The sequence below is a fragment of the Ahaetulla prasina genome, chromosome 3, assembly GCF_028640845.1.
Source record: "Ahaetulla prasina isolate Xishuangbanna chromosome 3, ASM2864084v1, whole genome shotgun sequence".
Taxonomy (NCBI): domain Eukaryota; kingdom Metazoa; phylum Chordata; class Lepidosauria; order Squamata; family Colubridae; genus Ahaetulla; species Ahaetulla prasina.
This window is the reverse complement of record NC_080541.1, coordinates 3,619,625-3,643,810: the sequence shown is the minus strand read 5'-3', so window position 1 is coordinate 3,643,810 and position 24,186 is coordinate 3,619,625. Positions and strand designations below refer to the sequence as shown.

The window sequence follows — 24,186 nt, the reverse complement described above, 5'->3', positions numbered from 1 at the left end:
GAGGAAAAAAAGCTTTTAAAGGGTTCCGACGATCCCAGCTGAGTTGCCTGCTCTCCAGAACCTTTTAAAAACATTTTTTCTACAACCTCTTTGGCCGAAGGGCTTGTAGAAAACATGCTTTTAAAGCAGTGGTTCTCAACCTTTATAGTGCTGCGACCCCTTTAATACAATTCCCCACGATGTGGCGACCCCTTTAATACAATTCCCCATGATGTGGTGACCCCAACCGTAAAATTATTTTCGTTTTGAATTTATCGCGCCTGAAGCCGTATTGGCTAGCGATCTGAACTGCTTGCGATTGCCTTGAGGACGGAGGCATTAAAGCGGAGACTCCTCCCCTATTAAATTTATTGCGCCTGAAGCCAGATTAGGCTAGCGATTGGGAGTGATTGCAGCTGGCTTGAGAGGGAGACATCAGAGCAAAGATTTCTCTCTTTTTTAATTCATCGCGCTTGAAGCCGAATTCGGCTAGCGATTTGAAGAGCCTGCAGCTGGCTTGTGGAGTCAACCGTTGGAGCGCGATTCTTCGACTCGCAAGTATACTTCCCATATTTCCGATGGTCTTAGGCGACCCCTGGCAAATCGTCATTCGACCCCCAACGGGGTCGCGACCCACAGGTTGAGAACCGCTGTTTTAAAGGGTTCTGATGATCAGGCAACTCAGCTGGGATCGCAAGAGGAAAAAAAGGTTTTAAAGGGTTCCAATGATCCCAGCTGAGCCGTGCGATCATCAGAGGCTTTTTTTTTTTTACTTTTAAAAGCATTTTTTCAGCGGAAGAAAAAAGGCTTTTAAAAGTAAAAAAAAACTCTGATGATCGCATGGCTCAGCTGAGGCGGGGTCAGGTGGGATTTTTGCTATCGGTTCTCCGAACCACCTGCCACCATTGCTACCGGATAGGGCGATCCGGTCCAAACCGGGAGCATTTCACCCCTGCCCTTGACCCAAGAAAAGGTCTATGTGTATCGGACACAACCGAGGTGTACCAAGGACTAGGATGGATTATTAGTTGAAAGAATTGAAGGCAGAGCCAAGTAGCAAGAGGGAAATTCTTTTTAACCTACAATTTTTCCAGGATAGGTTTGAGTCCTCCATGGGGGAGCTGCCCTGAGCTCATGTCGTCTCTCATCACAGATTGGCTCCAATCATGTAGAAGACACTGGCCAAGGTGCCCACCAGCAGCATCAAAGAGCTCATCTTCACACTGATAGCACCACTTGTGTTGCAAAAGGAATGGGAGCAGCATTTCACTGAGAAAGCCATCAAGCCAATATCAACCCCTACATCAGGACAATAGGCAGAACATCCTTTGCTGATCAGTTCTGTGTGTCTTTCACCTGCAGGAGAGGAAGAAAATAAACACAATTGTTTTGTTTCCATCATTTTTTTTTTCCAAGAGTAGCTGTTTGAAATCATAAGTATGGGTGCTCTGGCTGCCAACTCTTTGGAAAAGAAGAACTCAACTTTTTTTAAAAAAAAAAAAAAATAGAACTATTCTAACTAGAATTAGAAAAGGAAGGGATACAAAGTTGGTTTATTTGATCAAGCTTAAAATAAGACTTTTTGTTAGAACTAAAAGGGATGAGTGCAAAGTTGGTTTATTTGTTCAAAATTAAAATAAGACTCATTATTTGAAAAGTTGATGTTTTTTGGCTTTGTTTACATATAAATGGAATATGGAATGAAGAGATATCTGTCTAACTTTAGGGGCTGAACAGTTTTTAAATTTGCTTATAGTTCTGATAAAGACTGGAATGATAGGTAGGTAGGTAGGTAGGTAGGTAGGTAGGTAGGTAGGTAGGTAGGTAGATAGATAGATAGATAGATGATAGATAGATAGATAGATAGATAGATAGATAGATAGATAGATAGATAGATAGATAGATAGATAGTGTTGTGACTCCAGCCCCCAAACCTGGCCCCATGCCTGAAAGTGACTCTGAGAGTGAGGGGGAAGGGCCAGTAAGGCTTACCTCAGGAGCACCGATGCCTTTGGCCCGGCTCCAGGAGCCGGACCCAGACCAGTCGGAGGATGTAATGAGGCCGTCATCCCCTGATTCCTCCCTTCCCCCGGCTACGCCTTCAGACACAGCTGATAATAATCAAAGGGAAGGGTGGGGCAGGAGCCCCACCCCACAGGATATATAAGGAGCTTTGGGACTGCTCTCACTCCACGGGAAGCAAAAGTTTAGCTGAACCGTTTCAAAAAGAGCTGAAAGTCTTGCTACGTGAGTCATTTGTTTGAACTTTGGCAGGCAGCTGCGATTTCTCTGCCAGGACTGATAAGAGCCGTGAATCCACTGGCTGAAGGCCAGCTCGTTACTCCGAAGTGGGGAAGGAGACAAAACAGGCTGGGACTCGGGAGGCAGCAAATAGATGGGGGCAGGGCCAACCAGAGGTGTGTTTACCGGTTCTCTGAACTACTCAAAATTTCCGCTACCGGTTTTCCAGAACTGGTCAGAACCTGCTGAAACCCACCTCTCATTACATTACATTACATATGCACCAAGACAAATTCCTTGTGTGTCCAATCACACTTGGCCAATAAAAAATTCTATTCTATTCTATTCTATTCCATTGTAAAAGAAGCATTTGCTTGCAATTCCAGAATGAAAAGCTCCCAGAAAGGGTAGTCTCACTTACCAGAACCTCTGCCAAAATATTTTGTTGTGCAGTAGCGGTCGGTCTCAGCACAGCGCTGTATGGTAATGCATTTGTCGTTATGGTCCACTTTGTCGCATGTGATGCACAGCAAAGACTCTGCAAGGGGGAGCACAGGAAGAAGCAAACTCACTTGCGTTCAAGTCACGTTATGAAATGGGCAGAAATCCCGGGAATTTTGCAAAGCCTTATAAGCATCATAAAATAAATTAAATTAAATTAATAAAATAATAAAATGAAATAAAATGAAACCTTTCTTGCCACAATCTTTGTGAAATAAATTATGGCGGTCATTAAGTGAATAATTCGGTTGTTATATGTTCCCCCGGTGTCGGAAGGTCACAAAAGGGGAATCGCGTGATCCTGGGACGTTGCAATCGTCCTAAATTTGAGTCAGTGGTCGAGCATCTGAATTTTCATCCCGTGACCTTGGGGGTATTGCAAGGGTTGTTAAATGTGGGGGGGGAAAAGACCCTAAATCACTTTTTTTAGGGCTGTTGTAACTTCAGTCGGTCGCTAAATGAACGGTTGTAACTACTTTTTACAGATTACAAATTAACAGAGTTGGGAGGGATCTTTTAGGTCATCTAGTCCAACCCCCCATCCAAGCAGGAGACCCTACACCATTTCTGACAGATGGCTGTCCGGTCTCTTCTTGAAAGCTTCCAGGGATGAAGCTCCCACAACTTCTGAAAGCAATTCATTGGTTGATTGTTCTCACTGTCAGAAAGTTGCTCCTTATTTCCAGGTTGAATCTCCCCTTGTTCAGTTTCCATCCGTTATTCCTTTTCTGGCCTTGAGGTGCTTTGGAAAACAGCTTGACCCCCTTCCTCCTCTCTGTGGCAGCCCCTCAAATATTGGAAGACTGCTCTCATGTCTCCCCTGGTCCTTCTCTTCACTAGACCAGCCATGCCCGGTTCCTGCAACCGTTCTTCATATGTTTTAGCCTCCAATCCCCTAATCATCCTGGTTGCTCTTCTCTGCACTTTTTCTAGAGTCTCAATGTGACCAAAACCTGATGCAGTACTCTAGGTGTGGTCTTACTAGGGCTTTATAGAGTTGTATTAGTACCTCACTTGATCTTGATTGTGTTAATGCAATTTAGGATTGTGTTGGCTTTTTTGGCTGCCGCTGCACACGACTGGCTCATATTTACTTGTAATGGAGTTAACCAGCAAGCCAACATGGTATATGATTAGGGGACTGGAGGCTAAAGTATAGAAAGAATTTATCAACTCTCAAAGTATATTTTATTTTGCTTCATTTCTAAGGTGCCATGCATACTGTGTGTGTGTGAGAGAGTTGAAGAATGTAGAATGTTTTCCTCTACAGCTCCAGACATAACAGTGATAAGGCTCCTGAGAACCAAGGTCAACTCAACCTGCCCTAGCAATAGCAGGAGGGTGTGATGAGAAGTTCATCGCCTGCTTCGTTGGTTAACGTGACCTGTGACACAAGGGGGGTGGACAATATCCTTTAATTATACCAAAGCACAGGAAATATTCAGAGTTGGTTTCACATCTGAATGTGCCGACATGGTGTGCCCAATAAATAGGATCTTTGAGAAAAGCCAGAGCTTCAGAATTATCAGAATTCATTGGGAGCACTACTCGGAACCATGACAGAACGGTTGCAGGAACTGAGTATGTCTAGTTTGATGAAAAGAAGGACTAGAGGTGACATGATAGCAGTCTTCCGATATCTCAGGGGTTGCCACAAAGAAGAAGAGGGAGTCAAGCTATTCTCCAAAGCACCTGAGAGTAGAACAAGAAAACAATGGGTGGAAACTAATCAAGGAGAGAAGCAACCTAGAACTAAGGAGAAATTTCCTGACAATGAGAACAATTAATTAATGGAAAAACTTGCCTCCAGAAGTTGTGAATGCTCCAACACTGGAAATTTTTAAGAAGAGATTGGATAACCATTTGTCTGAAGTGGTATAGGGTTTCCTGCCTGGGCAGGGGGTTGGTCTAGAAGACCTCCAGGGTCCCTTCCAACTCTGTTATTATTATTATAACCTATGTTTCCAGCCTCCAGAAGGCCTCCGTAGGGTGGGGAAGGCAATTTTCGCCCTCACCAGATTCCAAGAAAGCCTCCGGAGCCTGGGGAGGGCGAAAAATGGGTCTACCGGGCCCACTGTGCCATCATATGCCAAAAGCAGGGGGAGTCATGCACGTGTGCGCAGGGGCGGGGCATATTGAATTATGGGTGTGAGCGCATACACGTGACACCACCACCACCCCCGTGCTCCCCCTGCTTTTGGCACGTAATGGCAAAAAGGTTAGCCATCGCTGGTACAAGGATTCCTTCCTGAGCAGGGGGTTGGACTAGAAGACCTCCAAGGTCCCTTCCAACTCTGTATGCCGTAATTCTGACACTATCTAGTCTGTGCTCCGCTTAGCACCTATCCCAATCCGCACATCTGAATAAAAAGCGGATTCTTTCATGCTACTGGATGATTCCTTTTGTGTGTGTGTGTGTGTGTGTGTGTTTTAACTGTGAAGGATAAAGTAGATCGTCAAAATCTCCCTTTAACCTGAAATGAAAGCTCGGTAAAGTATAAATCAAGAATTTTGACTTCTGTTCTCGCTTAGGCTGAAATGGGACTTGGGGAGAAATTCTTGGAAATTCTTCCACAAATCCATGAAGAAGATTGGAATCTCTACATGGAATTTTTTTTGCAATTCCTGTGGAATTTAACTGCAGGGTCTGAGCCATGTATTGTTTGATCTTAGAGTATTCTTGCTTAATAATCAGGGAAGGGACCTTGGAGGTCTTCTAGTCCAGCCCCCTGCTCAAGCAGGAGACCATTCCAGACAAGTGGCTGTCCAGTCTCTTCTTAAAGACCTCCAGTGTTGGAGCATTCACAACTTCTGGAGGCAAGCAGTTCCACTGGTTACTTGTTTCAACTGTCAGGAAATTTCTCCTTAGTTCTAGGTTGCTTCTCTCCTTGGTTAGTTTCCATCCATTGTTTCTTCTCCTGCCTTCTCATGCTTTGGAGAATAGTTGACCCCTTCCTCTTTGTGGCAACCTCTCAAATACCAGATCAATACGAATCAAGAAGAGGGCCGTGAAAATATCTACAGATCCCTCACATCCTGGACATAAACTGTTTCAACTCCTACCCTCAAAACGACGCTATAGAGCACTGCACCACAGAACAACTAGACACAAGGACAGTTTTTTCCCGAAGGCCATCACTCTGCTAAAGAAATAATTCCATCAACACTGTCAGACTATTTACTGAATCTGCACTACTATTAATCTTCTCATAGTTCCCATCACCAATCTCTTCCCATTTATGACTGTATGACTATAACTTGTTGCTGGCAATCCTTATGATTTATATTGATATATTGACCATCAATTGTGTTGTAAATGTTGTACCTTGATGAACGTATCTTTTATTTTATGTACACTGAGAGCATATGCACCAAGACAAATTCCTTGTGTGTCCAATCACACTTGGCCAATAAAAAAATTCTATTCTATTCTATTCTATTCTATTCTATTCTATTCTATTCTATTCTATTCTATTCTATTCTATTATTTCTTTTATGTACACTGAGAGCATACTCACCAAGACAAATTCCTTGTGTGTCCAATCACACTTGGCCAATAAAAAAATTCTATTCTATTCTATTCTATTCTATTCTATTCTATTCTATTCTATTTCTTTTATGTACACCGAGAGCATATGCACCAAGACAAATTCCTTGTGTGTCCAATCACACTTGGCCAATAAAAATTCTATTCTATTCTATTCTATTTAAAGAGACAACTGAGCTCCAGAAAGAGGAACTGACATTTAAAGAGCCATTCATTCCCACCTCTCCTTGTTCCACCTCCTCACAAAGACTGTCACACTCCCCCCTCAAGAATTTCTCCGAACTTTGTCCCTCCTTTCGCAGAGTTAAAACAAACCCCTATGTTTCAGATGGTTTTAAAGCTTTGGAAAGTATTTGGGCAGCTCGTTTTTCTTCTTGTAAATTATTCACTTTTTACTTCACTGTTTTGACCCTGAAGGGTGAGATTTCTTGAGGGGTTTTTTTAAGGACGTCCTACCTGTTTTGGTAGGTGTCTGTTTGGAAGCCTGGAACCCCCACAGAGCCCATCCCCGGCTGGCGGATTTGGGGGGGGGGCTACCCAGTGTGGCTTTATGCTGTAATGTAATAGTGCAACATTCTCCAAAGCCCCTGAGGGCAGGACAAGAAGCAATGGGTGGAAACACACATCAAGGAGAGAAGCAACTTAGAACTAAGGAGGAATTTCCTGAGAGAGAGAAACAATCAGTGGAACAGCTTGCCACCAGAAGTTGTGAATGTTCCAACACTGGAGGCTTTTAAGAAGATGTTGGATAACCATTTGTCTGAAGTGGTGTAGGGTTTCCTGCCTAAGGAGGTTGGACTAGAAGACCTCCAAGGTCCCTTCCAACTCTGTTATCCTATCCTGGCCTGGCCTGGCCTATCCTATCCTATCCTATCCATTTCATTTATTTCCTATTTCCTATTTCCTATTTCCTATTCTATTCTATTCTATTCTATTCTATTCTATTCTATTCTATTCTATTCTATTCTATTCTAATATTAATGCAATATCAGGGTGTAGGAAGTTAGCACTCACTCCTCTCCTAGAAGAATGAAATATTTTAGAAAATATTAAAAAGGGCAGAAGATTATTTCCCTGGATAAGAAATGGAGAAACCTGTTTTAAAGAAAGCAGCTTCCTGCCTCCCCCACACCTTTGTCAGTGGGCAATTAAGGCTTCAGCCAAGCTCACTCAATCCCCCCACCTTTGTCAATGAACCATTATTTGCAACACAATAGGACTCATCTAGCAACAGAAACTCACCACATGGCAAGGCTCAAGCAAGCTTGAGAGACAACCTACAATGTTAGCTAAGACCCCTAGACCACCTGGGAGTTTGACAACAAATCGGGGTACATTTCTTATACAGGAACAGGAAACACCAAGGTGGGGCCCTACAGAGAATATAAACTCAGGCATTCAGCATCCCTTCTGCCCTTTGACCCTTCTACTCTCTTCTTCTCTTCTTCTCCTTTCCTCTCTGGTTCTTCACCCAACGCCCTGAACGTGTGACCACCATTAAACCATCTTTCCAAGCAGCCTCCATGTTTCCAGTGTCTTTGTCCCCACTTGGAACTGAACCCAGATGGATATTTCTTCCAACAAGGGGTTTTCAATTCAATTGTATCGAATGAGAATGATGTGTGTTTGTGCTTTATTTTTATAGTTATAATGTTCACTGAAAATGGCATTTAATTGCGTTGTACGAGGTGCAATGACAATAAAGTAAAGTAAGCTAAACTCAACTAATGGTGGGTTGGAAGGAATCAAATACCTTGATACCTTATTTCCAGGTTGAATCTCTCCTTGATCAGTTTCCATCCATTATTCCTTGTCTGGCCCTAAGACAATTAATCAGTGGAACCGCCTGCCTCCAGAAATCGTGGGTGCTCCATCAGTTGGTATTTTTAAGAAGTGTCTCTAGACAGTCACTTCTCTAAAATGGTATAGGTTCTCCTGCTTGAGTGGGGCTGGACTAGATGACCTCCAAGGTCCCTTCCAGTTCATTCTATTCTGTTGTAGTCCTTCTTTTTTCTAGACTACCCCATTTCAGACAAATGATTGTCCAATCATGCAATGTTAGAGCACCTACAAGCTCTAAAGGCAAGTCACTCCACTGGTTAATTGTTCTCACTGTCAGAAAATTCCCAGGTTGAATCTCTCCTTGATCAGTTTCCATCCATTATTCCTTGTCTGGCTTTCAGGTGCTTTGGAAAATAGCTTGACCCCCTCCTCTCTGTGGCAGCCCCTCAGATACTGGAAGACGGCTATCCTGTCTCCCCTGGTCCTTCTCTTCACTAGACTAGCCGAGCCCAGTTCCTGCAACCGTTCTTCATTATGTTTTAGCCTCCAGTCCCCTCATCATCCTGGTTGCTCTTCTCTGCACTTTTTCTAGAGTCTCAACATCTTTTTTTATAGTGTGGTGACCAAAACTGGATGCAGTACTCTAGGTGTGGTCTTACTAAGGCTTTATAGAGTGGTATTAGTACCTCACTTGATCTTGATTGTATCCCTCTGTTAATGCAATTTAGGATTGTGTTGGTCTTTTTGGCTGCCGCCACACACCGCTGCCTCCTATTTTAATTGGTTGTCCACTAAGACTCCAAGATCCCTCTCACAGTTCCTGCTATTAAGGTTTCCCCCAGTCTATATGTGTGCTTTTGGTTTTTCCTGCCTAAGTGTAAGACTTGACTTTTCTCTACACTGAATTGCATTTTGTTAGTTAGGGCCCGGGGTTCAAGTCTGTCAAGATCCATCTGGATCTTGAGCCTGTCATGTAGGGTGAATCTATCGATTTGGATCTATGAGAACGCTGGCTTTCTACAGATTCCTTAGCATTGTCGGAGGTGGCTTGTGGTTTGAACGCAAACAGTAAGAGCTTATTTATTTATTTATTTATTTATTTATTTATTTATTATTCGAATTTATATACCGCCCTATCTCCCAAAGGACTCAGGGCGGTTCACAGGCATATAAAACATCAATATACAAATTAAAATAATCCTTAAAAAACTTATTCTAACGCCCGAATTTTTTAAAAAATATAAATATAAATATAAAATATACATATTAAAATCAATTTAAAACCCCTCTAAATTTAAAATCTAAGCCAGTCCTGCACAGATGAATAAATGTGTCTTGAGCTCGCGACGGAAGGTTCGAAGGTCAGGAAGTTGACGGAGTCCTGGGGGGAGTTCGTTCCAGAGGGTGGGAGCCCCCACAGAGAAGGCCCTTCCCCTGGGCGTCGCCAGACGGCACTGCCTAGCTGACGGCACCCTGAGGAGTCCCTCTCTGTGAGAGCGCACGGGTCGGTGAGAGGTATTTGGTAGCAGTAGGCGGTCCCGTAAATAACCCGGCCCAATGCCATGGAGCGCTTTAAAGGTGGTCACCAAAACCTTGAAGCGCACCCGGAAGGCCACAGGTAGCCAGTGCAGTCTGCGCAGGATGGGTGTTATGCGGGAGCCACGAGGGGCTCCCTCTATCACCCGCGCAGCCACATTCTGGACTAACTGCAGCCTCCGGATGCCCTTCAAGGGAAGCCCCATGTAGAGAGCGTTGCAGTAATCCAGGCGAGACGTCACAAGAGCGTGAGTGACCGTGCATAGGGCCTCCCGGTCCTCCCCATGGGGTTTGTGGTTGAATCCTCTGGTGGCTCAGGCTGCTAAGACAGTCTGTTATTAACAGCAGCTGCTTGCAATTACTGCAGGTTCAAGTCCCACCAGGCCCAAGGTTGACTCAGCCTTCCATCCTTTATAAGGTAGGTAAAATGAGGACCCAGATTGTTGGGGGCAATAAAAGTTGACTTTGTATATAATATACAAATGGATGAAGACCATTGCTTGACATAGTGTAAGCCGCCCTGAGTCTTCGGAGAAGGGCGGGGTATAAATGCAAATAAATAAATAAATAAATAAATGTCTTACGAAACCAAAAAACTTTCATCTTTCATCTTGCCCGCTGGTATTCGTGGGCGTGTTCGGCTAGAGGCAACCTGCTGACCTCTTTTTAGAATGACCTCTTAGCAAAGATGGAGGGCAAGATAGTTTTCCAAAGGGTGTGCTCTGCTCAGCGCTGGGGATGCCATAATCCCAACCGTTTCAATTTTGTGCCTTTCATGTTGAAGCCCCCTGGGCTAGTTTAGAAGAGGGGCCCTCCCTGGATTTGAGACACTGGGGAGTTTTATCTGCAGAAGAACGCCTTGGTTGGAACTCCAAGGGAGTGGAGAAGGCCTGGGTGGAAAGGTAACTGAGCAAATGGTGGGAAAGGAGGAGGAGGAGGAGGAGAGGAGAAGAGGAAGAGGAAGAGGAAGAGGAAGAGGAGGAGGAGGAGGAAGAAGAAGAAGAAGAAGAAGAAGAAGAAGAAGAAGAAGAAGAAGAAGAAGAAGAAGAAGAAGAAGAAGAAATCCTGCCTTCACGTGCTTTGAAAATAGGTTGAAGGGGGAGAGGAGGAGGAGGACGAGGACGAGGAGGAGGACGAGGACGAGGAGGAGAGGAGGAAGAGGAGGAAGAGGAAGAAGAAGGAGAAGGAGAAGGAGAAGAAGAAGTCCTGCCTTCAGGTGCTTTGAAAATAGGTTGAAGGGGGAGAGGAGGAGGAGGACGAGGAGGAGGACGAGGAGGACGAGGAGGAGGACGAGGAGGAAGAAGAGGAGGAGGAAGAGGAAGAGGAGGAGGAAGAGGAAGGAGAAGGAGAAGGAGAAGGAGAAGAAGAAGGAGAAGGAGAAGAAGTCCTGCCTTCAGGTGCTTTGAAAATAGGTTGAAGGGGAGGAGGAGGAAGTGCTTGGTCTTTTTCTTGCAGATGTTTCATGTCCCAATGGGGGAACATCAGTGCTAGAAGGGAGTGGGGTTTGTGGAGGGGGAAGGGGAAGAAGAGGAAGAAAAAGAAAAAGGAGGAGGAGCAGAAGGAGAAAACTTTGACTTAGACTTAGAATAACTTTATTGTCACTTTAAATGTACACTAATCAGCATACATTAAAATGAAATTTCCTTGCATACAGTTCTCAAAAGGTCACCACTTCCAAGATATATTACGTAAACATGACTAAGTAAATAAATACAAAATTATATATTTACCCACACCCACATATATTATATGACACAGAGAAACAACATAGTCTAGTCAGGATGTATACATGAAAAACAAATATTGTGAGTTTACCAGATGGATGGCCTAAGGGAAGAAAGCTGATACAGAATCTGGTAGTAAGAAGGGAGGAGGAGAAGGAGGAGCTGGATCTGCAGAAGAATGCCTTGGTTAGAAATCCAAGGGAGTAGAGAAGGTCTGGGTGGAAATGTAACTGGGCAAATGGTGGAAAAGGAGGAGGAGGAGGAGGAGGAGGAGGAGGAGGAGGAGGAGGAGGAGGAGGAGAAGAAGAAGAAGAAGAAGAAGAAGAAGAAGAAGAAGAAGAAGAAGAAGAAGAAGAAGAAGAGGAGGAGGAGGAGGAGGAGGAGGAGGAGGAGGAGGAGGAGGAGGAGGAGGAGGAGGAGGAGGAGGAGGAGGAGGCGGAGGAGGAGGAGGAAGAAGAAGAAGAGGAGGAGGAGGAGGAGGAGGAGGAGGTGGAGGAGGAGGAAGAAGAAGAAGAAGAAGAAGAAGAAGAAGAAGAAGAAGAAGAAGAAGAGGAGGAGGAGGAGGAGGAGGAGGAGGAGGAGGAGGAGGAGGAGGAGGAGGAGGAGGAGGAGGAGGAGGAGGAGGAGGAGGAGGAGGAGGAGGAGGAGGAGAACAACAACAACAACCAGGAGAGTGGAGGAAGAGAAGGAAACCTAACCCTCTCTCATTCTGCAATTCAAACTCCCAGAAACTTCTCCCAAGCAGCTGCTGCTATTTGCTCTGTTCCTTCAGGAAGAAAGGCATTCTGGGTGGAAGGGACTTACACGGGACAACCTGTGCATTTGTGGTTTTGTGTGTGTGTGTTTGCTTGTAAGTGTGGCGGGGATAACAATGACTTCACCCTGTTGCTGTTTGCTCCGTTCCAAAATCCCTACTTAAGTCCCATCCGATCTGTAGTGGGGATGTAGTTAAAAGTTTACACATTGTTTGAAACTCCAGGCAGGCCCCAAAGGTGAGGGTTTTGCTTCTCATTTACAACACACACACACACATCCTCCCCGACCAGACCTAAGAGTGGAGAAAGATACTTAGTCACAGTCTGGGGGAAAAAACCCTAAATTTCCCTATCTTTAAAATCAGTGGTGGGATTCAAATAATTTAACAACCGGTTCTCTGCTCTAATGACCAGCTAGGTGGGCGTGGCTAGGTGGTCATGTGACCGTGTGGGCGTGGCCAACTCAACGTCACTCACATTGATGGGCGCTTTGTTTTAACTGTTACAATGTAATAAGGGTTAACCAGAGAGGCAGTTTCTGTAAACAGGGCAATAAAGATGAGGCTAGAAACACCACCAGAATGTTTCCTTCCTGCCTTCCGTACAGGATTAGCCCTGTAAAGTGGGGGGGGGAGATTTCTTCCAACAACCGGTTCTCCGAACTGCTTAGAAAGTTAACAACCGGTTCTCCCGAATAGGTGCGAACCAGCTGAATTTCACCACTGTTTAAAATGGATTTATTGTTTTATACTTGGGAGTGTATTTTCATTCCATTTTTTAAATGCTGGCTGGTTGCCAAACACCTGAAGTGTTAATGCCACTTTAAAATGCCTTGGTAAGGCCACACTTCGAATATTGCATCCAGTTTTGGTCGCCACGATGTAAAAAAGATGCTGAGACTCTAGAAAGAGTGCAGAGAAGAGCAACAAAGATGATGAGGGGACTGGAGGCTAAAACATATGAAGAACGGTTGCAGGAACTGGGTATGTCTAGTTTAATAAAAAGAAGGACTAGGGGAGACATGATAGCAGTGTTCCAATATCTCAGGGGTTGCCACAAAGAAGAGGGAGTCGGGCTGTTCTCCAAAGCACCTGAGAGTAGAACAAGAAGCAATGGGTGGAAACTATTCAAGGAGAGAAGCAACTTAGAACTAAGGAGAAATTTCCTGACAGTTAGAACAATTAATAAGTGGAACGACTTGCCTGCAGAAGTTGTGAATGCTCCAACACTGGAAATTTTTAAGAAAATGTTGGATAACCATCTGACTGAGATGGTGTAGGGTTTCCTGCCTGGGCAGGGGGTTGCACTAGAAGGCCTCCAAGGTCCCTTCCAACTCTGTTGTTATATATATATATATATATATATATATATATAGTTTACATTTATATCCCGCCCTTCTCCGAAGACTCAGGGCGGCTTACAGTGTATAAGGCAATAGTCTCATTCTATTTGTATATTTTACAAAGTCAACTTATTGCCCCCCCAACAATCTGGGTCCTCATTTTACCTACCTTATAAAGGATGGAAGGCTGAGTCAACCTCGGGCCGGGCTTGAACCTGCAGTAATTGCAGGCTGCTGTGTTCTAATAACAGGCTTCTTAACAGCCAGAGCTATCCCGGCCCCTAATATATACCCTATTACACACCCAAAATGATCATGGGTGGGTGGGGGAAAGCTATCCATCAGAACTTCAGAAATGAGTGACTTTGGGGAGGGTCTTTCGGAACCACGTGCTGGCAAGTCCTTGACTTACGACCACAACCGAGGCCAAAAATTTCCGTTGCTAAGCGAGACAGTTGTTCAATGAATTTTGCTCCATTTACGACCTGTCTTCCCATAGTTGCTAAGTGAATCACTGCAGTGGTTAAGTTAATCCCCCGGTCATTAAGTGAATCTGGCTTCCCCATTGATGCCGCTTGTCAAAAGGTCGCAAAAGGGGATCCCGGGACCCTGGAACCGTCATAAATACGAGTCAGTTGCCAAGCCTCTGAATTTTGACTACCGGGAATGCTGCAACGGTCATAAGTGTGAAAAACGATCCTAGCTCACTTTTTTTTCCCAGCGTCGTCGTAAACTTTGAAGGGCCACTCAATGAATGGTTTTTAATCCACCTGTCGTAGAATAAGACAGGGATTTCATTTTTGTAGCGGAAACGCAGTTTAATCGGGGGAGGAATGCAAATTTTGCAGCTGCGTTTTGTGCCCTTAAAATAAAACTTTCGCACTTCTCAAAGTTGTGATGATTATTATTTTTTAATCCCTGTTAAGAGTCTGGAAGCAGCTGCCAGGTATCTCACTTCTGACGCTCAGGGGTGAGTGGGAGGACCTATCCCACTTCCTGGTGACATCATTCTGTCCCCCTGGGTGCATTTCTCTGAGTTTTTATTGCTATTTAATTCGGGAGGTGGGTATACTCCCCCCCACCCAACACCACCTAGGTGTATTGTCAGCCACACCTGTAACACCTTCGTGCACTCTCTCTTCTAAGAAAGGAAGGAGGTATGACTTTTATCTTTAAAAAAAAAAAGATAGAACAGAACAGAATAATTGGAAGGGACCTTGGGGGTCTTCTAGTTCTGGGGTCTCCAACCTTGGCAACTTTAAGACTTGTGGACTTCAACTCCCAGAGTTCCTCAGCTAGCTTTGCTTTGTTGAAGTCCACAAGTCTTAAAGGGACCAAGGTTGGAGACCCCTGTTCTAAAGCTTTGCTGGCTGAGGAATTCTGGGAGTTGAAGTCCACAAGTCTTAAAGGGACCAAGGTTGGAGACCCCTGTTCTAAAGCTTTGCTGGCTGAGGAACTCTGGGAGTTGAAGTCCACAAGTCTTAAAGGGACCAAGGTTGGAGACCCCTGTTCTAAAGCTTTGCTGGCTGAGGAATTCTGGGAGTTGAAGTCCACAAGTCTTAAAGGGACCAAGGTTGGAGACCCCTGTTCTAAAGCTTTGCTGGCTGAGGAACTCTGGGAGCTGAAGTCCACAAGTCTTAAAGGGACCAAGGTTGGAGACCCCTGTTCTAAAGCTTTGCTCGAGGGAGACAACAGAGACACTTGGCAGACGCTCGCTATTTTGCTGCTAGAGCTGATGGTGCCGGTTAATTAAGCCATCGCTTGGACGGAGGCAAAGGGGGACAGAACAGGTACCTTCCCCAGCCAGGGTGCCATCATTCAGATGTGAAGATGGCAATTCCCAGCTTTTTTATTTTATTTTTTTTTTAGCTATGAGCTAAAATTTCTCCTGCATGAAGAGAAACTTCCGGTTTGGTCTAGTGGTGAAAGCACCAGGCTAGAAAGCAGGAGACTGTGAGTTCTAGTCCCACCTTAGGCATGAAAACCAGCTGGGTGAGTTGAGCCCAATCACCAGGAGATGGTGAGTTCTAGTCCCATTTTAAGCATAAAAGCTGGCTGGGTGACTTTCAGCCAATTACCAGGAGACAGGGAGTTCTAGTCCCGTTTTAGGCTGGAAAGCCAGTTGGGTGATTTTGGCCCAATTACCAGGAGACTGCGAGTTCTAGCCCCACCTTAAGCATGAAAGCCAGGTCTTGGGCCCAATACCAGGAGACAGTGAGTTCTAGTCCCAACTTAGACATGAAAGCTGACTGGGTGACTTTGGGCCAATTACCAGGAGACAGGGAATTCTAGTCCAGTCTTAGGCACAAAAGACAGCTGGTTGATTTGGACCCAATCACCAGGAGACGGTGAGTTCTAGTCCTGTCTTAAGCATGAAAGCTGGCCGGGTGACTTTGGGCCAATTACCAGGAGACAAGGAGTTCTAGTCCCATTTTAGGCTGGAAAGCCAGCTGGGCGATTTTGGCCCAATCACCAGGAGACTAAGAGTTCTAGTCCTACCTTAGTTACGAAAGCTGTATGGGTGACTTTGGACTAATCACCAGGGGATGGCGAGTTCTAGTCCTGTCTTAAATTACAAAAGCTGACTGGGTGATTTTGGGCCAATCACCAGCAGATGGTGAGTTCTAGTCCTGCCTTAGTTATGAAAGCCGACTGGGTGACTTTGGGCCAGTCTCTCTCTGTCAGCCCAACCCACCTCACAGGGTTGTCATGTGGGGGGGAGGAAGGAGAAGGAAGGTGTGTTGGATAGGTTCACCTCTTTGCGTTATCGGTGATACAAATAATAAACTGTCTGTGCTGCAAAAGAAAAACAACAACAGCAACTCCTCAGTTGTCACCTGGACAAGTGAAAAAGAAAAAAAGAATGACCACGGTTTGCTTCCCTTGGCACATCTATCCAGATTGAAGGGCACAGCTGGCAGAGTTTTGCTAGACATGATTGAGGATGCTTGACCTGTGTCAGGGCAGCAGGTCGGTCAAGTATTGGTGGGGAGAGATCAGGGGTGAAATGCTCCTGGTTCAGACCGGATCGCCCGATCCGGTAGCAATAGCAGGTGGTGGTTCGGAGAACCAGTAGCAAAAATCCCTGCCCCCACCTTCCGCCCAAGCTGAGCCGCGTGATCATCAGAGGTGTTTTTTTTTTAACTTTTAAAAACATTTTTTCTTCGGCCGAAAAAATGGTTTTAAAAGTAAAAAAAAAAAAAAAGCCTCTGATGATTGTGCGGCTCAGCTGGGAATCGTCAGAATCCTTTAAAAGCATTTTTTCTACAACCTTTTCCACTGAAGAGGCTGTAAAACGGCCCTTCCCACCTCCACTTTCTGGCAGGAGACCCGGCTCAGGGGGCGCAGACACAACAGTACCTGGCAGCATTGAGAAATTGGCAAAAAAATTGAGGTAGGTCAGCAGAGAGATGTTTTCCCTGAATGGAGGTTGATGAAGCATGTTGTGACTTACGAAAGCTGACTCACGCATCATGCAGGCTTCAGGGCGACACAGGATGCTGGGCTGCCCTGCTTTTCTCTATTCCTCCAACCCACCCCTTGAGCTGTTTTTACAGGGAGGGGCGGAAAACAAGGCAGGTGTCTCGTGCCCCACCCTGGCTGGGATGCTCTTTATTGCCAGCCTATTTGAAAGCCTGCTACAATTAAGACAAAATGATAGAGAGTCTCAAAGGAGGGCAGCTCCGAGGCCCGGAATGCCAGCTGCCGACCCGCTAGGCCATGTCGCACCCATCCATCTCGCCCTGACACGCAAACACCTGCACGTAAATAGCTACAGGAATATTCGGAAGTAAAGACAGGTGGAATTAGCAGAGATGGCTAAATTGATGGTTTTATTCAAGGAAAAGAAATACAAATATTTAATTTAAGGGGGGTGCATAAGCACACAAATGTGCCTACCGTTCCTGTCCTATTGTTTTTCTTTTCTTCTTCCTATATATATATATAGATGCTTATACCTCCCAATATTTACTCATATATATGTTTATATACTATATAATCTTTTTATATGATGTTGTGACAAATAGATAAATAAAATAAATAAAATACTTTTGTTTCTGCTTGGAAACCACTTCTGGACTTTGTGTTTGGGGTGGGGGGGGGAATGAAACTTTGATTTTGGGTTTTACAGATTTGATAGGTTTGTTGTTATAGAAATGGCTAGTTGATACGATTATGCAAAAAGTAAAAAGTTGAAATTTGATGTTAAGGCCTCTGCACCGAAGGGAGTCAGAAATCAATGCCTTGTTTTTCCTTTTCCCTTTTTCTTTCTCTCATTTTTCTTTCCCCTTTTTCCTGCCTTATTTTACTTTTATATTTTCTTTGAATGCTGCATTATAAACTAATTAAAAAACTACTTTAAAAAAAGAAGCATCTGGAACTAAAAGAGGAATAGGAGTGGAAAAGCCAAGATAATTCTTCTGTCTTCAACTCAATAATAATTATAATAATTATGCTTCATTCATAACATCAAGTCACACGTAAAACCAGCATTTCTGTTTGTCCGTCCAAAGATAAGAGGTACCAGCTACATTCAGAAAACTTAATTAATGGGTGTTTCCATCCTTTCCAAGTTTCTCCTATGGGGGCTTAATTCCTGGATTTTATCTATAGACAGTCCTCGACTTATGACCGCAACTGACCTCCAAATTTTTGTTGCTAAGTGAAACAGTTGGTAAGTCAATTTTGCCCCATTTTATGACGTTTTCTTGCCACTGTTGCTGTTGTTAAATTAGTAACACAGTCGTTAAGTGAATCTGGTTTTCCCATTGACTTGGCTTCTCAGAGGGACACCCGTGACCCTGGGATACGGCAACCGACATAAGTACAAGCCAGTTGCCAGGCGGCAGACTTTTGATCACGTGACCTTGGGGATTGTTTTGTGAAAAGTGGTCAGAAGTCACTTTTTTCAGTGCCTTTGCACCTTCAAACAGTCATTAAGTGATCCATTGTAAGTCAAGGACTACCTGTATTTGTCTGTCCGTCCATCTGTCCATCCCTCAATTTATCCGCCACCCATTTTACTGCAGGGTAACTCTGGGCAGGTCAAAATATTTAAAAAAATAAAGCTATACAAATAGAATACTACAAAACTATAAAAATACAAAATACAAAAGTTGGACGTTCTTCCCCTTCTCAGCACTACTGAGCGGCCACAAAAAACATCTTCTCAAAGGGGCAGCTTGCAAACTCTTTTGTCTGCAAAGCGTGGAGAGGGTTGGGCTAGATGACCGCCCGGTATCCCCATCCATTCTACAAATCTGCGTCTACAAAGACCGGTTTTTCCTTCCTTCCTGAAACCAAAGCAAATTCGCACGACACACTCCTGTCCGGTGACCCCACTGTAGTTTCCCTAACTGATCCAAGCCTGTGTAACGCACCAACCTGCTAACTAACCCCAATGGTTTAACTCAGGGGTCTGCAACCTTAAACACTCAAAGAGCCATTTGAACCCGTTTCCCAAAGAAAAGAAAACACCGGGAGCCACAAAACCCTTCCTGTGCTGACTATTTTTTGAGCGGCCACACAACTAGCATATGTAGTTGAATTAAACGATCTGTTTTCTTCTGAAACTTTTCTTGGATTTATCCATGGTTGGCCTACCGGGGGTTGAAAAACTCAATAAATCGCGTGCTGGCTTGTGTCGCACATTGCCAGTTGTGAAGCATATTTTGAGTGACAGGGAGCCGCAGAAGAGAGGTCAAAGAGCCACATGTGGCTCCAGAGCCGCAGGTTGCAGACCCCTGGTTTAGGTTTATGTGTCGGGTAAAACGATGATGGCTTGCTTTTAAACCACGGACCTCAACAGCCCAAGCACATTTGAACTTTTCCAACCCGGTAGGTCGATTTAGTTTCGAGGTCTGGCTGTCCTTGGCACCAGGACAATGGGGGTTATTGAAGAAACTATAGTTGGCTTAAACCAGGCTAAATCAGGATGCTAAAGAGTCATTTGTAAAGAGGTCTTTTAAAAAAAAAAAAAAGATGCTGAGACTTTAGAAAGAGTGCAGAGAAGAGCAACCAGGATGATTAGGGGACTGGAGGCTAAAAAATGCGATGAACGGTTACAGGAACTGGGCATGGCTAGTCTAGTGAAGAGAAGGACCAGGGGAGACAGGATAGCATCTTCCAATATTTGAGGGGCTGCCACAGAGAGGAAGGGGTCAAGCTATTTTCCAAAGCACCTGAATGCCAGACAAGGAATAATGGATGGAAACTGAACAAGGAGAGATTCAATCTGGAAATAAGGAGGAATTTTCTGACAGTGAGAACAAGTAACCAGTGGAGCGACTTGCCTTTAGAGCTTGTAGGTGCTCTAACATTGCATGATTAGACAATCATTTGTCTGAAATGGGGTAGTCTAGAAAAAAGAAGGACTACAACAGAATAGAATGAACTGGAAGATACTTTGGAGGTCATTTAGTCCAGCCCCACTCAAGAGGAGAACCTATACCGTTTTAGAGAAGTGACTGTCTCTAGGCACTTCTTAAAAACACCCACTGATGTTCCACTGGTTAATTGTCCTAGGGGTGACTAGGTCTTCTAAAAGTTGAGGGTCTGCCATAAAGAAGGGGGGGGTGTCAACCTCTTCTTCAAAGCACCAGAGGGCAGGACAAGAAACAACGGATGAAAACTAACCCAGGAGAGAAGCAACCTGGAATTAAGGAGAAACTTCCTAACAGTGAAACCAATTAAGCAGTGGAACAGCTTGCCACCAGAAGTTGTGAATGCTCCTTCCCTGGAGGTTTTTTAAGAAGAGACCGGAGGACCATTTGTCTGAAATGGTTTAAGGTCTCCTGTTTGAGCAGGAGGCTGGAGTAGAAGACCTCCAAGGTCCCTTCCCACTCTTGTTATTTTGCTAATTAATCAGTGGAACGGCTTGACTGCTGAAGTTGCGGGTGGCTCCATCACGGGAGGCTTTTTAAGAAGAGCCCAGACGACTAAGGCTCTTTCCTGCTTGAGCAGGGGGCTGGACTAGAAGACCTCCAAGGTCCCTTCCCATTCTGTTAATCTATTCTTTCCATATTCCACCACCACCACCCATCCAAAATAACAAACTGAGGATGGAGATCCCGGACAACCACGATAAATAAACGGATCGCTTTTTGGCAAGCCAAGACTTAATCGAACTTGGCGCTGCAGTTTTCGCGCAGATCTTGAATGCCCACCTTAATCGGGGCGGCTTCAGCTCCGCGGGCACCTTAAGACCCCCGCCCGGCTGAGATCGCCTCCGGCCCCACCGAGACACGAATTGTAGCATCACGATGGGAGGCAGCCAAAAACCAGGTTGGCTTCCACCTTCCCACCTGGGCGAGCCTTACCTGTCTGCATGCACAGGAGGCCGGCTAGAAGCGCGGCGAAGAGCGGCTTCATATCGAGCGGCCGGTGGCGGCTGAACAGACCGGAGAAGGGAGAAAAAAGGCGGCGGCGACGCCTGCATCCTTCGGCATTTAAGGACCGCGCGGCGAGGGCGGGGATGAGCAGCCGCGGATACGTCGCCCTGCCCTGCGGAACGGCCGGAGACCAGCCTCGGCGGCGTCTCGCTTGATCCCTGCGTCGGAGAGCCAGCGGCGGGGAGACCCTCGGTGGGGGTGAAGGGGTGGGCAGAAGGGCTGAGCCGGAGGTCGCGCCTCCTAATCTCAGCCTTCCCACCCCAGTTTTTTTTTATTTCTTTTTGTCACAACAGTATACACAAACAATTGTCATAGATAAAACAACATACCTTGAAGAAAATATATATGTGTGTGTGTGTGTGTGTGTGTGTGTGTGTGTGTGTGTGTAAAATTGGAAGTGTCTTGGCGACGTTTCGACGAAGTCTCATTCCTCATCTTCTGGCTTCAGCTTCATGCTTCTGGAAGCAAGCACGAAGCTGAAGCCTGAAGATGACGAATGAGACTTCGTCGAAACGTCGCCAAGACACTTCCCATTTTACGCGGGAGAAAACCCGAATAACCAAAGACCTACATACAAACACCCGCGAAAACCTCAGAAAATATATATATATAATTTTTACTACCGGTTCTCCGAACTATATGTAAAAAAATATGCATCAACTATATTAATTTGATATAATGAAAGGAACAATAGGACAGGAACGGTAGGCACTATTGTGCTCTTATGCACCCCCCTTATAGTCCTCTTAGGAATGGGGTGAGGTCAATAGTAGACAGTTTTTGGTTGAAGATTTTGGGATTTTGAGTAGAGACTATGGAGTCACGTAGTGAGTTCCAAGCATTAACAACTCTGTTACAGAAGTCATATTTTCTGCAATCAAGTTTCTTCCACTCTCCAATCGGAGTACCTTATCCGCCCCACGGGTTTTGCCTCTGTGACCAAAATTGGGGCACACAGATCACCCCCTCTTGGCTAGTGGGAGGCAGGGGGCTGGGCTGACCCTCTGGCGGACATTATCTTACAGATGACCCCCACCCTGTCAAAGACCTTGGAGTCTTCATATCCAATGACCTAAGTGCCAAAGCCCACTGCAACTACATCGCAAAAAAGGCATTAAGAGTTGTAAACCTAATCTTACCTAGCTTCTTCTCCAGAAATACTATACTACTAACCAGAGCTTACAAAACATTTGCTAGACCAATTCTTGAATACAGCTCACCTGTCTGGAATCCATACCACATTTCGGACATTAATACAATTGAGCGTGTCCAGAAATATTTTACAAGAAGAGTTCTCTACGCCTCTGAATACAACAAAATACCTTATGCCACCAGACTTGAAATCCTGGGTTTAGACAGGAGCTGAGTTTAACTCTATTGCAATGTCCTTCCTGTTGAAGACTACTTCAGCTTCAATCACAACAATACAAGAGCAAACAATAGATTTAAGCTTAATGTGAACCGCTCCAATCTTGATTGCAGAAAATATGACTTCAGTAACAGAATTGTTAATGCTTGGAACACACTACCTGACTCTGTGGTCTCTTCTCAAAGTCCCCAAAGCTTCAACCAAAAACCATCTACTATTGATCTCACTCCATTCCTAAGAGGTCAATTTTATTTTATTGAAGTTACAGAGTCCCAGGATCATACATTCCACTGATCAATTGTTCTAACTGTCAGGAAATTTCTCCTTGGTTCTAGGTTGACTCTCTCTTTAATGATCACCCATCTGTTAGTTTTTGTGTTGCCCTCAGGTGCTTTGAAGCAGGGCTCTCCAACCTTGGTCCCTTTAAGACTTGTGGACTTCAACTCCCAGAGTTTTTATTGGCCATTTAATGCACGAGAAGAGAAGAGAAGAGAAGAGAAGAGAAGAGAAGAGAAGAGAAGAGAAGAGAAGAGAAGAGAAGAGAAGAGAATTCTTTATTGGCCAAGTATGATTGGACACACAAGGAATTTGTCTTGGTGCATAAGCTCTCAGTGTGCATAAAAGAAAAGATACCTTCATCAAGAATCATAAGGTACAACACTTAATGATAGTCATAGGGTACAAATAATCAATCAATCAATCAATCAATCAATCAATCAATATCAATATAAATCATAAGGATTACCAGCAACAAAGTTACAGTCATACAGTCATAAGTGGAAGGAGATGGGTGATGGGAATGATGAGAAGATTAATAGTAGTGCAGATTTAGTAAATAGTTTGACAGTGTTGAGGGAATTATTTGTTTAGCAGAGTGATGGCGTTTGGAAAGAAACTGTTCTTGTGTCTAATTGTTCTGGTGTACAGTGCTCTGTAGTGTTATACATGTAGCATGATAAAACATATCCCATGTTGAAAAATATTCTGTTTCTTCCTTTTATTTTTAATGTCAATCTTTCCATCTCTGTACAGTCTAATATTTTTTTAAAAAAATATATTTGCATCTGTAGGGGTATTCTCATTTTTCCAATATTGTGCAAATACAATTCTTGAAGCTGTCAATAATACGTGACGTATTAAATATGCATTCCCTTTATTATAGCTTTCTGGAATTACGCCTAATAAGAATATTTCTGGCTTCAAATCTATACGTTGCTTTATCATTTTTTCTAATCCTGTTTGTATTTTTGTCTGTCTGTCTGTCTATTTCACAACTGTTGTGTTTTGGATTTTTATCATTCCAAGCTACCAGAAATCCCTTGGGAGTTGGGCAGTCGCCTAAAGCTGCTTGAATAAATAAAAACAGAATAATGAAATTGAGATCCATGAACGACGAGCTCTCCAGCTTAGCATAGTCTACCAGGAGAACGACGAGCTCTCCAGCTTAGCATAGTCTACCAGGAGAACGACGAGCTCTCCAGCTTAGCATAGTCTACCAGGACTGATAGCAAGATCTGCAGCCTTCAAGGATTCTACAAATCTTTAAGGGCCTTTTTCCATTTGGTATACAGGTAATTCTCAACCATTGAATCCAAATTTTCTGTTACTAAGCGAGACAGTTGTCAGGTGGGTTTTGCCTTGTTTTATGACCTTTCTTGCCCCGGTTGTTAAGTGAGTTGCTGCACTTGTTAAATTAGTAACACGGTTATTAAGCGAATCTGGCTTCCCCGTTGAGTTTATTGGTCAGAAGGTCGCAAAAGGAATTAAAAAAAATGATTCAGTGGTACATGACAAATTACTTCTAAAACTAAAATCCTGTGGCATTTCTGGACTCCTACATAAATGGATATCTACCTTCTTATCAAACAGGCAACAATAGAATAGAATTTATTTATTTATAGAATTTTATTGGCCAAGTGTGACTGGACACACAAGGAATTTGTCTTGGTGCATCTGCTCTCAGTGTACATAAAAGAAAAGATACGTTCATCAAGTACGATATTTACAACACAATTGATG

At 44.3% G+C, this 24,186-nt stretch overlaps 1 protein-coding gene across 1 annotated transcript; it reads right to left on the bottom strand.

Moving 5' to 3' along the window:
• Positions 1 to 1,033: 1,033 nt before the first annotated feature.
• LOC131194546 (lymphocyte antigen 6E-like) lies at positions 1,034 to 20,813 on the bottom strand. Its single transcript, XM_058175653.1, has 3 exons — positions 20,727 to 20,813; positions 2,642 to 2,758; positions 1,034 to 1,335 (listed from the first exon to the last, which is right to left on the bottom strand). The coding sequence occupies exons 1-3, from the start codon at positions 20,776 to 20,778 to the stop codon at positions 1,127 to 1,129; spliced, it is 378 nt and encodes a 125-aa protein (XP_058031636.1). The 5' UTR covers positions 20,779 to 20,813; the 3' UTR covers positions 1,034 to 1,126.
• Between the last annotated feature and the right edge of the window lie 3,373 nt (positions 20,814 to 24,186).